Below are 13868 nucleotides of genomic sequence, written 5' to 3'. Positions count from 1 at the left end.
AGGAAGACAAGGGCAATTTGAGCATGGTCGTTATAGAAATAAATGTGTATGAGATGGGATTTAGAATCTGGCTTCTCGGAGCAGTGGTTTGCGGTCTCTCGTCTCGTATCGTCATTCTAACATTGTTTTGTGAAGCTGTGCCTTTATAGTGAATCATAAGCCGTTCATTCGATTGACTGTTTGGGTGATTCACATAGCTGTAAGATTCAAAGAAACAAAGCAAACACCAAATAAACAATCAAAAACGAATAGAAATGTCTCTTTTTTTATTGACTTCAAATCCCTATGATTAGTGTATGTTACACGTTCTTTTGAATGAGTCTGGATCTTACATATTTTGTTGGTGCTGCCTCTGTTATCTAAAATTCAATGATGAGATCAAAGATCGAAGTAAAATTTTATGAATCTTAATGGGTATGGAAAAGGTCAAGGGTCAGAGGCCAAAGTTTGAGTTTAAAGTATTACTTTTTTTCTACAGTAGCTTGAGGCATATATATAATATACACATAATTGCCTTTTATTTTGTTTTGTATGAATGTAGTTGTGCAGGGCAATTGACTGATCGTAATTTAGGCGAAACATTGTGATTGTGTCCGTTTCCTAATGTGAGTTTGAAAGATTATGCTTAGGGGCATATTTCACAGTGTCATCACAGTGTCATTTAGAATGTTATTATGTCCTCCAGTTTTGAACTTGAATGTCTAAGTTGCACCCCACTGTTAAGGAAATATATGTGTTTACTTAATTCAGCTTTCAAAAAAGAAAAAAAAGAAAAGAAGGAGCTGTTTCCTTTTTTTTGGGGGGGGGGGATTTATTTCTCAATATTTCTTCATGCAAATGAGTGAGAAAAAGACAGTTAAATGAACTTTAAAAAAAGATTAGATGTCATTGTAAATTTGCAAGTGGTGGCAGTTTTTTAACCTCTCCCCAAATATATAAACTTGACAACTGACCATTCAAATTTCAATAATTGCTATTGATGTTAAATCATTGCACTTTACTGTCTTTAATACTAAGTCAATAAAACAAGAAGGTGTAAATGTGAAAATGGGCTATTAACACATCAAATGTGAATTAAATTACAAACTCAGAAGACATGCATCTTTCAACTCAATAGACATTAACCTTACAATAAAGAAATGTAATATGTTTGAATTTTGAAATAATAGGATTAGGGTGTCTATTCCCAATCCTTCCCTATTGATGATGCTGTTTGATATAAAAGAGGAAGTGGTATTTAGGATTTACACTGGGTGGGGTAGTAATTTCCGTGTGCTAAAGCCATTACATAATTCATCACCTTTCCTTGTCCCCTACCCACCCAAAACGCACCCCTAGTCACTCTTACTCCCGCCCCATGGTCTCCCTTCTTGTAAGCTCACATCCGTTACTTAGCGTATTGTACTTTGGCTGCCTATTGGTTCACCTGTCTGTAGTGGTGATAATGGCTTTTGGTTTTTCTTTTTAATCGCTTCGTAAAGATTTGTGAAGAAATTATGAATTTACTATGTGAATTATCGGTCAGTGGTGTCAAACACCAGAGGAAAAATTCATAATTCCTGAGAATCCTTATTTGTATTTTCTTTATTTTTTGTCTTCCTCAGGTCTTGCAAAGTTTGTAAATGGCCACCATTTGCTTTGTAAATTGTCCATCTTCCAGTTGAATCTATTTGTTAATTTCCAGTGTTTTATTGTGGTATGTATTAGCCATAGATGAGCCTGCTCCAAGATATTTAGTTGTTTTTGTTTGGGAAAATGAGCTGTCTCAAGAATATGACCTCAGTTGCAATCATGCACAAAGCAACCAAACAAACACACCAAACAAACCCAAAAGTAACAACTTCTCAGAGTTCAGGTTTTCAAAGTTTGGCTGATCTGAACACAAACTTCCCCAAAAACCTTGTGCAAAACTTCTTGCAAAACTTCCAACTTAGCCTCGGGAAATTTTCCTGAACCCCTGCAAACCATCTGAGGGTTTGTGCATTCTGAATGCAATTCCTGCTGAAATTTCACAAAATTGTTCACGTGACCAGTCCACTTCCTGTCTCCTGTTCCTTTCAAGCAATCAGAAAACACATGCTTTCTGCTTTGTTGCCCATGTGCCCCAGTGATGCAAGCTTTGAGAATTTATAGAGAACAGAAAATTTGAGAAATTTGACAACCAGTATGAACGGATGAGCAGATTTTGTGAAGTGATCACAAAGTTTTTCCTTTGTGACTGGGGCTATTGAGAGCCTGATACATAGCCTAAGGTAGAGGGGAAGCCAGCTACCCCATCCCTGCCCACAGCATTTGTTGTCCAGTCACATTGAGTTGTAATAGAGTTAATCCTTAACACACTATTCTGAGGCTGGTCACCTGCTAGCTGTCACCGCACCGACAGCTGTAGGTCGGACAGGGCTCCTATTGTACGTCAGTCTCTTATCCCACAAAATTTGTAATCTTGAGTCTTTAGGGAAATTGGTTTGTGTAATCAAGGTAATGTGGTCACCAAATAATGCATCACATTGTTGTTGTTTTTTTTTGTCTTTGCTGTATATTTGCCTGGGGGGGGGGGGGGGGGGGGGGGTTGGGAAGGAGTGAGAGGGAGTTGAGGGCGAGGGGGTTATGCTGCTTTGTTTCATGTTGCATCCTTGCATTTTAAAAAGACCAGTTTGTCCAAAGATGAGTTTATTCAAAGACGATAGAAAAGTTGACAACACGGACACACACCAGCCTGGACAACTTAGGAGTTAATTTTATCTGTATTGAAGTATATGTGTATGTTAAACACAAATAAGCCGTTTTGGCAGACCTTCTCCCTGGGCGCACCCAAGTGTTCGCCGGCAAAGATTACATTCCACACATTCCATAAAACTCTGGTTAACCGCCGAGTGCCCAGATTTAACAGACATTGCTCAAAAACCTTTTCTGAGGAAGATACGCTCTCCTTGGCCAATCACATCACAGATATGAATTTATGTAAATGAAGCATTTCACACCATTGTCATTACACTGGCATGTGATTGCGTACTAATGTGCAAGTACATGTATGTACAGACACAGACATGTGGGGCCTAGTATTTTATTTTATTTTCTTATTTATTCATTTCCATTCATAGGGTGGATAGCCCTTTCAGCTCAAGACTGATTTCCAAAGGGGTCCACATACATGTAAAAATACAACGTATACAAAACAATGAACAAATACAAACGTATGATAACTCTATAACAGCAAACTGGGAAAAAACAAGATATATAAGATTTTGCACAGTGGTCAAATGGGAACAAAGAAATTAACAAATAGATTAGACAAAATAAATGTAAAAATATAGTCTGAAACATTAAATGAAGAAATAAATCATACAATAGTTTACCAATTGTTAATCTAATATAATAATAATAATCTAACAGATTTAGGAAATACAAAAACGATAAATAAAACAATAACTGAAACATTTTTTTTGAAAATTTATACGGTAGTATACTGAATCATCTGATTAAATTAAATCATATTTATTAAAAGTATAATCAATCAATAATCAATTAAAAACATAAGTAACAAATTAAATGAAGCATGTAAAATATGAATAATATTCAAAACATATGAAATTAAATATAAAATGCTTTGCAAATTAGAAATCAAATATGTCTACAGAATAAAAAGGAATGGTTTAAACAGAATAAAACAATGATAAATAAAAAGACTGTATAAAAAAGTATTAAATCATGCAATTGAATTAGATAATACTTTCAAGATAAAACCAACTTCGTTGTTAGGAATGATAAAAATAAGTTCATAATTAGATGAATGAAGATCTATAGTATAATAGATGAAGTATCTACCGAGGCTTTTCAATGTATTAGGCCTACTGTTTTTCCTTTACTAAAATATGTTCACTGTGAAAGCGCCTTTTATTTCTCTTTTCTTAAGGATCTTTCAAAAAGAAATAGAGAAATTACAAGTTGTGAAATCAGCCACATGTTTAATCAGAGGATGTCTATTACGATACTGCTCAACCCACAGAACTTGATGAGTGTGACCACTGTATATAGGTACCATACACACAGCCCAATACACGCTGTGCAGAAGTCGCCGTTCTTTGCATGGCGTCTGGTTGTGCTAATACATCGGGAGAGTTTGTAGGATATGTGTGGCACAGCGCTGGTCACCTGACTTTGGGCTGGTCTTGTGATGCCTCGGGGGAAGATTCACCCCATGAGCATCTTAGCAGACATTATAGCGGGGTAGCCTCCAGCGGTTCGCTGGTGGCTACCCTGTGTCAACCCTGGTCGATGGCAGGGTAAGATTCTCCCCGAGGCTACCCTGAGGCTACCCCGAGACTGTCCACTGTGTTGCGTCTTGACAGACACAATCTTCGAAGGGATTGATTCTTCACCCGAGGCTACCCTGTCTTTTGTGGGCTGTTAAGACAGGGCTTATCATTGGGTTTGCAACTGAAGTAGATGATCTTGCTGAAGCAGTGTAGTGACAGTACTGTTGATAATGCTGCGAGAGTGACCATTGTCGTTGACCTGGAAAATGCATGTTTTTGCCAAGTTTACTTCTGTGCATGAGGTTCAAACCTGGCCTGCTGTGTCTGTGGCTGTTAAAGATGAGGAATTGATATGTGAGGTTGCTGGGGGAGATGCTGGTGGCTCTACGGTTCTCTGCAGATGTGACTCTGGTTGATACAGGCAAGATGACACATTGAATGAGCCAGTGTAATGTGGTTCCTTGTTGATGTTTTTCCCTTTCCCATCTACTGAGCTTGGATGTGGTGGCTGAGTTGGATCAGGAAATGGTATGGGAGATGAGCCTTGGAAGGGAGGTCCCATTATTCAAAATGCAAAATATTCTCATAACTTGGTTCTGTCCAGCATTATAAGTTCACAAATTAACCCGTTGCTTCCGAGATTACTCGAATTCCCATTGCTTCTAAACAGGGGACACCTGGTTCCCGTAGACAACGGGTTAATGCCAGTTGGGCATCATCGTGTCTCTTTTCAATTTCCTCCTCTCGTGCATGTTGTCTGGTTTGGCACTCCTTTTCCTCTTGTCTCAACCTTTTGTGGATATGTTGATGATAATAATAATAATAATAATAATAATAATAATAATAATAATAATAATAATGATAATAATAATAACAACTTAATAATAATGATAATGATAATAACGATAAGCACAGCATTTGTAATGCACCATCAATCTAGTGGCCTATTCTGAAGTGCAGAGGGACATATAAAGAGAATAACATACATTGTATAGTTGTACAATGTACATATGAAAGTTGAAGAAAAAGGAAGAGATAGAAGTTCTATGTTAGATGGAAGAGATACAATTGTATGTTCTAAGTTTTCGGTCATCACTGAAGAGACGGCCTGCATGGATTCCTGAAGCTTACATTTTTTCGGGTGACTTCTTTCTGACAAAATCTTTAAATGCAATAAAAAAAAATGTAAGAAGTAAAAGGAACTAAAACATGACAAAACATTACATAAACTTTGCAAAACCTAAAAGACACACTTACATGAACTTTGTAAGGCCTGATATCTCTTGCCTATGTGGTAAATTTCTTGTTAAAATAGTAAACTGAATGCATATAAATTGAGTAGTAATGAACTGATTCTTGAACAAAAAAAAAAAGGAGGAAATGTATCTTTCAACATTTTCCTGCTTTTCTAGCTCTGCATATCCACTGGCAGTTGTTATGCCAGAGTCTTCCAACCTAAACCCAGTCCCAATCTCCTCCTCAGCTTCAGTAGTTGATGATGGCAGTCATATCTATTCCTTGGGTTCCTTCTCCATCTTCCTTTCCAAAGGAAGAGTCAGCATTGTCGTCTCAATCACTTATAGGTATGGTTTATTGAAAGTTGTAGTACTACTTGACCTACTAGCTGTGGATGACGCCAAAGACGTCCCCAAAATTACGTTCATTGGGTTTGTTGACAGGCGATATACCTCCAGATCGCCTGACACAGCTCTAGGTGTGGGGCCACCATTTTATCTTGCCCACTCCGATTGTTATTGTAGACCACCTTCAGCCACTTGGCGCGCAGATATTTTAGCTTATTTCTTGCCTGCACACAGGATTTCACGAAACCGAGATCCTTAAGTTTGTCGGCCATTGCTTGGTATATCTGAGTGTTTCTCAATGTGCCATCTATTTGTGCTTCGATCTCCCCCTCCACCCTAATCTGGAGCAGGGCCTTCTCCTTCTCAAAACTCCAGTTGGCCTTTATACAATGTAGTTGCCAAATGAATGTAATTCAATTCAATGTAAATTAATTCAATTCAATTCAATTTATTCAATTGATTTCATAAAGGCAATACGGCAACTATTTTGTACAGTACTCAAATGTCGAAGAAACCACGAAAAAAGCCAGTGGCTAGAATATAGTGACTCCCTATACAGAAGTGCATTAAAGAAAAAAACAGATTGGCATGAAATTACTAAAATGTTACATGATAACATTGGATACTTTAATGAAAGACAAAAATACACATAAAAACAAACAGAACGTACATATATACAACACAAAACAGAACGTCATGAATGTATAATGCTCCAATACCTTAATGAAACATAATTAATCATAAGATCCAAAGAGATATTGTTTCAATTTCATATTAAAAAGATTTAAACTCATAATGCACTTAAGATTATATTTCAGTGAATTCCATATTTTTACACGTTTATATTGCACTGAGTTCCTACATGTATATTTCATCATAATAAATCCATGTACCTCTTCACAGAACTAACAACAAACTTCATACAGAAGGAAACTCACTGACAGTTTGATTAGGTATTCCTCTGCTAATGATAGCTTGTAGCTGCAACGAGTCATGTACTAGTACGTGGTGTGTACGTGTGACTGTGAGCACTACATCACATGATCAACACTGTACTGCGTGCATGCTGCGTGCATAGGTTGTTGTTGTTGTTGTTATAATTTTTTGGCGTTGTATTCAAACTCGAATATTTCACGCCAAACAATTTATTATTTTATTTTTAGACACCACTTAATATTTTTTATCACACTTATCATAAACAAAATATTTTTCAAAACATATATTTATGAAATAAACATAATAAACTGTCCTTTGCACTGGTCCACTCAACCTGCCAACCGCTGTCTAATGGTATAATCTTGCCAACCCAGCGTGCATAGGGATGTATCAGCTGCATATGTGACCCGCTACAACAAAAGGATCCTAAAGTCGCCGATGGGTGAGCCGAGAAAATCGAGATTGAAGTCAAATCACCAAAATCTGTCAAAACGTTCGGATTTCTGTTTTTAACATAATTTGGAGTCTAATGTATCTTCTATCATCTGCCGAAATTTCGAAGCTAAATGATCAAAGGAAAGGCCTGAAAATAGCATTTTTCTGGAACATGCTCGGCTCACCCGTCAGCGACTTTAGGATCCTTTTGTTGTAGCGGGTCACATATACTTCTTTTTAAAAAAAAATCTGTACGTTGTTACATTTTCCTTTTAAAAAAATATGTTTGCTATGTAAATACTTTTTTTCGTAATTTTGATATTAAGCATATAAAGGAAACATGAACCAAAATATTAAAATCAGCAACATACACCGAACTCGTCGCATGGAGTAATATTGCACAACCGCACGATTTACGTGACAGCAGCAGCGCTGGTCACATTACACCTCTGGGGACACCGCGGGGCTTTAGTGTGTGTTGCTGTATTACTAGACTAGAAGTTGCAAAAAAAAAATAAATAAATAAATGAAGGTGCATTGTTACTGTGTCCATATACAGTATAGCTGCTTCTCCTGAGTCATCATCCTTTTTATCCATCTTCAAGTTGCAAAATTTATATAATAAATCTGACTTTTGGTTCCGTGAACAAAATAGTTTGGTCTTAATGTACCATTGAGCTTTCAGTGGTATCTTTCAGCTGATGCAAACTGAACCACACATTCACATGTACTGCACAATTTTTTAAGTGTTTTAAATAAGATTTGTAGTTTCTTGCCATTGAGAAGGTTCACAGTACTGGGTGAAATAAATTTGAGGTGTGTTATGACTGAAGTTGAAATGGGGCCGTCTTAAAATTAAATTTGCAACGGAACTGAGCATCCGGGCAGATGGAATGGTGGGGGGGGGGGGGGGGAAGAAGCACAAATTAAGGATAGATGAGTGAGATAAATTGGCAGTGACAGCATCAACACAGGCAGAGGGGTAAGAAAGGGTTTTCTAGTTTGAAGAAATGGCTTAAAGAAAATTGTGTCGAATATAAAGAAGGGCAGAATTGCTTGAGAGGCAACTGTATTGTAGAGTATTACATATGCTTGCAAAAAGTGTCATGCTTTTGTACTTGCTAATTATGTATTAGAGAGAGGGAGCAAGAGAAAAGATTAAAAGATGCAGATCTCAAAAAGATAGAAAGATAGATAGTTGTATGTATAGATAGTTAAATAAATAGATACATAAATAGATACAGACATAAATAGATGATACAGACAATAACTCATATGTAAATTGATAGATACATAGATAGATACATTGTAGATAGATAAATAGATAGATAGAAAGATAGATAGATAGATAGATAGATAGATAGACAGATAGATAGATAGACAGATAGATAGAGTAATTAGTCCTATCAGTCTTGAGGGATGTGATGTAAAAAAGTGTATGATGCATAAATTTGTAGACGTTCTAGGTAACATTTCAGTAAACTCTGAGAGTAATTGTGAATATCACAGCAATCAGTGAAATGCTTACATTGATTGGTTGTTGCCTGGCTGTTGCCATGGTAATTGTGATTGTTGTTTGTTGCAATTACTGCATACAAAATAGGTCCCTGATTTGCTTCTGGGGGGGGGGGGATACTGTACGTGCCATTGTATTTTGCAGGTATATTAAACATTTTGTGAATTTGTCTGAAGATAATCTTGTGAGTGGTTGAATTTGCAGTTGAGAACTGCAGCGACGAAATGACAATAAGTTTAATCCCTCTTTCAGGAAGAAAGTAAATTGTTTTCTGCCTTGAAGATGATAGACGGCTCATTTGAGTCATAGGAGGCAATATTTTTTGTGATTTCTTGATTTTGTGATTCTCAGTTGACCTACAAACTTTGAGAAAATTAGAATAGTGCTGAAATAATGCAGCATGATGATTCTTTTTGCATGTAAACACAATTGAATTTCCAGAGGAGCATGCAGGGACCTTGATGAGGTGTTGTAGACGATAGATGATGAATCCTGCTAATCTAATAATGGGTAATTGATATGGCTCATGGTAGGCGGGTCCTTCAGTTACTGGTGATTAGTGAAAGTCTCCCCTGTAGAGAGATACAGTGACAGATGTCACAGACTGACACGGTCTATGATTGAGGCTTCTCTGAATGTCAGTGGTCCTTAATTAAAGTCAGACCCTCCTCTTAGGGGAAGCTGACACCACCTAAAGCTCTTGTGATATCCCTCAAACTGCTGCTTTATGACAGTGAATAACAGTATTTCTTATTTCATATAAACTGCTGCTTTGGGATTTTACTAAAAGAGTTTTCTATGATTTTTTTTTCCTCAATTTTTTGTGAACTTGTTCAAGATTTATTTGTGATTTTCCTGTCATTTACTGTCAGACCTTGCAATTAATTTCCCGTTACAAGAACCCTTCCACATAAGCCATAATGAAGAGCCAAAGTTTTTTTGTTTGTCCAAGTTTGTTTGCTTGTTTTATCCTGAATGGTGGAGCAATATTTTATACCAATTGTTAACAATGCTGTCTAGCTTCCCTACACATTTGGATCTGCTACATGTACATGTATGTGCACTGTGGCGTGACTGTGCAGAGGACTAGCTGATGCCCCTTGCATGTACACACATAAAACAGAGCAACAGAAGCAAATGGAGTTACTGTACATACCCTTTTAAATATTCGTAAATATCATTTGAGAGAGCCTTTCTGAAAATGCACAGTGTGTAAACGAGTACATTGCCTTGAAATCTTAACAGCCTTGCAGATACTGCTACATGTTGCGATATCTTGGTCTGACGTTTAAGACTACATGTACGTTGTGAACGTACATGTAATAGCTATGTTCCTCTCTGGACATGACATTTTGTGAAGCCAGTGAGAACGAGGTCTGACAGACATTAATTACTTCCTCCTCGCATTCAGCTCTCCCTGATTCCTGTCTTCTTCACTCACGTTTTTGTCTGTACCATGTTCAGATAGGACAGTTAATGCTATTACCAGATGGTGTTAACTTTGATTTATAGTGTTAAACACTCCTGTGAGTGTACAAAGATTGCAGACATTATGTTGGTGGCATTACTTTCCATTGTGTATTTAAGGAAAGATTTCCTTTAGTTCCCTGAAAAGAGTTCCATATAATGCAGGTACATAATTTCATCATCACAAATTGTTATCTACACAATTCACTACATTCTGTCATTTTTTTTTTTTTTTTTTAATGTTACAAACATTTTGAAGTACAATGTATTGGCTCATAGTTTCACCAATAATTTGTAATCATTGAATAATGATGTAAAGATTTACATAGGGGTTCCTAAATTTGTTTCAAATACAAATTGTGTCCATTATTGCCAGGTGTGCCTATTCATATTTTTTAAAGTAAATGACATTAAAAAAGTGCATGAAATAATACATAGTTAGTGTCAGTTTGAAGAATTCATCATGTTGTTTAAATCTTTCCAATGCTTTATCTTCCATCGTCTAGTTGATGAGCTTAAGAAGGAACTGAAGAAGCAGCTGAAGGAGTCAGAAGCTAGGAGTGACCAGGAGAAGCAAAGTCTGGCCCAGGAACTCTCCAGGGGGAAGCAGGCTGTCATCAACCTCATGCAGGTAGGGAAGCACTGTCCTTGGTCCTTTTCCTTCAGCCCCATCCTTCTTTCTCTCTCTTCTTTCTTTCTATGAAACAACAACCATCCCAGTCCTAGACCCTTTGTGCCACCTAACTTGCTCCATCCTTACGATTTGTTATATCATTCTTGTTATCAAAAACGATAGATCAGTGTATTGTATTTACTTCTGACCAGAATGAAAATGAGCACAGAAAATGATATTCCACTGCGATATGAACCAAAGACCTTTGGACTGCTACAGCAGTACTTTTACTGACTGAGTGACGGAAATCCCTAGTACTGTATAAACTGTTATTTTCTCGAATTTCGCCAATCACAGTTGGATCGTGAATTTAGCAAAATTCTGGCAAAAATGCCTCGATGTACTTGGATGATAGTGCATTTACGTTCGCGTTGGCATTAATTTGCAAAAACAACATCTTGCAAAAATGTCTATGACCTCTTAATTCGTGAAAATATCTGTACACAACAATAACAGCGTATACAGTATGCTATTTGTCCTGAAACCCTATGACTTTCATTGCTCTAGTGGTCAGAAGCTATATAACAGAACTTATGTAGAAATCAACTTGGGGATAAATGCGAGGGATCACCAAAGTGATACAACTTTTTGTATTTATTGTAAAGTCACACAAATGGGGAAAACTGACCAGAAATATATATAATACAAATAAAAAGATGCAAAGAAGTACAGTGTATCCAGATGGAATCCCATTTCCTTTGCTCTTAGAGTCATATTACATATTCTGGTCAGTGTCTGATGTATTGGTTTGTATTTATTGCCTTTTACCTCTCGCAGGTTCAGCCTCGGTAAAGTCAATGACCTTATTGCTTTTAAGGAAGACTGCGGAATTCAAAATGTTTTAATTGAAACAAAATCATAAGAATCCTTGCATTTGTCTAGTTTCCTATTTGTTACTTTTAAGATGTGTGTGCAGTCTTTTTCTTTTATTAATCAGTGTAACTTTTATTAATACCGCTTGCTGAATAAGCATTGTAGTGGGTTGAATTTTTCAATAGGGCTGTAGTGTGTAATTATGATAACACACAACAAATTATACATGGTAGTTTTTCCATACTGGATACATGTAGATTGGTTTGTGGGGAATACTGCATGGTGATTTGAAAGAATCCCTATCACTTTACACTTCGTGATTGATATCAATAGGTACGGCGCTGAACTACTTCGGTTAATTTCCCTGTCCTCTTTCAGCAGAATGAGGGATTTTTCCTCTGCTGTAGATTTCTGGTTTGATAGTAGATCAACTCATTTGGGTCTTAGTGACTGACTCAATATGAATAGGGGAAAGCCTGCTGAATCTCTGAAATTTGAGAGACCTCTTGCCACATCGTAGGTGTAGGCATCCTTGCCACAGTTTGAATTGAATTAAATTGAATTTATCTTTCATGTAATGCAACAAAATATCAATACTAGACAAGGTGCAATTCAGAGCATATGAATTGATATCAAAAGTAAAGGTAATAATCCATGGATGGGTAAATAAAACAAAGTTTAATTTTGAATGAATGATAGAACTAGAGAAACTGAAATATGACAGAAACGGCTGAAAGCAGTGTTTGTAAATATTATGTAACTGTAATTGGTTCCTATGTTGTAGTTCGTCCTGAAATGATAAGTAAGTAAAATTCTAAAATTTAGTTCTGTAGGAAAGTCTATGATTCCCCAAAGTATTGCCCCGTATTCTTTTTTGCTGATCATCCCAAATCCTCATTTCCAATTGGTCTCATTCACAAATTTAGATTTTCTTAAGATGTGCCAATTAACATTTTTCCCTTGAAACCATTATACAGGCAGTAATAGCAAAATAAACTCTTGTATTCACGATGCAAAACAAACCATACCTCATGATTGAAGTAGTAATGCACACTTAGGGCTGACTCAGACGTTCATATTACCGCATTTGCTCTAAATAAGATTTCCTGCCCCACTTCCATTAATGGCATTTTGTGCTGTCACCGTAATTGATACTAGTACTCTCAAGAATGATAACAATTTAACAAAAAGTGTACTTGAGACACTTCATGTAATTGGGCAGCAGCATAATAAGTCTGACCGGTTGCCTTTATTAACATGGAGTGTTTTAATTGTTATGAGAAACCAAATCTACAGAGGCATGTTTCTGAGACATATTAAATCTTTTTTGCACCTCATCAGTCAGCTAGGGTATTGCTGAAGAGTGCTGAAAGTTTTTGGTAAGCTGGTTTTAAAGTAATCACTCTATTTCTTCTCTCTTCTACCACTACTCTTATACAAAAGTTGCTAAATTCAAGGCAGAAACTTTTGCTCTCATTTTTGTTAAATGTGTTGCTACTTTAAAGGATATTATAAATTTAGAGATGTGGGTTGAGGTTTTTTATGGTTTTGCAACAGAAATAAACAATGATATGTGGCCAGAATAAAGTTAAAAAAGAAAGAGACTAAGGTTTTGTATGTTTGTTCGTTTTAAGTTTGTTTGTTGTTTTTTTTGCTACACTACTAGCAATGAATAATTGAAATTACGAGATAAAGTTGTGTATTTATTTAGGACTTCATTTGTTTTCTAAAAAGTGAGCATCCATGTAATATTGGTTTTAAAGTGCTCTGAGGAAGAAAGAGGAAGCAGAAATGTATGTGGTTCATTCCCAAAACATGTTTTTGGGGAACAGTTTCCGGCAGAGTGAAGTTTAGGCTACAGATGCTTTCAGACTGTTGCCAAAATGCTCTTTTGCCAAAGTTTTGAGCATGGCATACAAATTTAGCCTGGCAGTCATCCAACACATCCTAGTTTTAGACAGTGAATGATACGTATGATACTCTGTATTTAACATGCAATGAATCACAGTCTTCAAAATATCTCTTTGTGATGATACGCAATTACTAACCTTCGTGTTTAAATCACTTTTTGGATCTTGAACAGAAATATCTATTATGACCTCAGCATTATTGTAGAACAGGAAAACTAGATTCAGGAAAAGAAACATTGATGCTTCCAGTTTTGAGCAATGGTTATAGAGACTTGCTCT

At 36.5% G+C, this 13868-nt stretch overlaps 1 protein-coding gene across 1 annotated transcript in view; it reads left to right on the top strand.

Annotated features, from left to right (window-relative positions):
* LOC139740856 (uncharacterized) overlaps positions 1-13868 on the top strand; it is an 80817-nt gene that overhangs the window by 13586 nt on the left and 53363 nt on the right. Inside the window, exon 11 of the mRNA XM_071651440.1 lies at positions 10700-10824. Within this exon, the coding sequence (XP_071507541.1) occupies positions 10700-10824 (125 nt within the window). The remainder of the gene's footprint in view (positions 1-10699; positions 10825-13868) is intronic.

This window comes from Diadema antillarum, unplaced genomic scaffold, assembly GCF_040938485.1.
Source record: "Diadema antillarum isolate AM-2024a unplaced genomic scaffold, OU_Dant_1.0 scf00000030, whole genome shotgun sequence".
Taxonomy (NCBI): domain Eukaryota; kingdom Metazoa; phylum Echinodermata; class Echinoidea; order Diadematoida; family Diadematidae; genus Diadema; species Diadema antillarum.
Note: the sequence above shows the minus strand (reverse complement) of the source record. Positions and strands in the feature narration are given on the sequence as shown.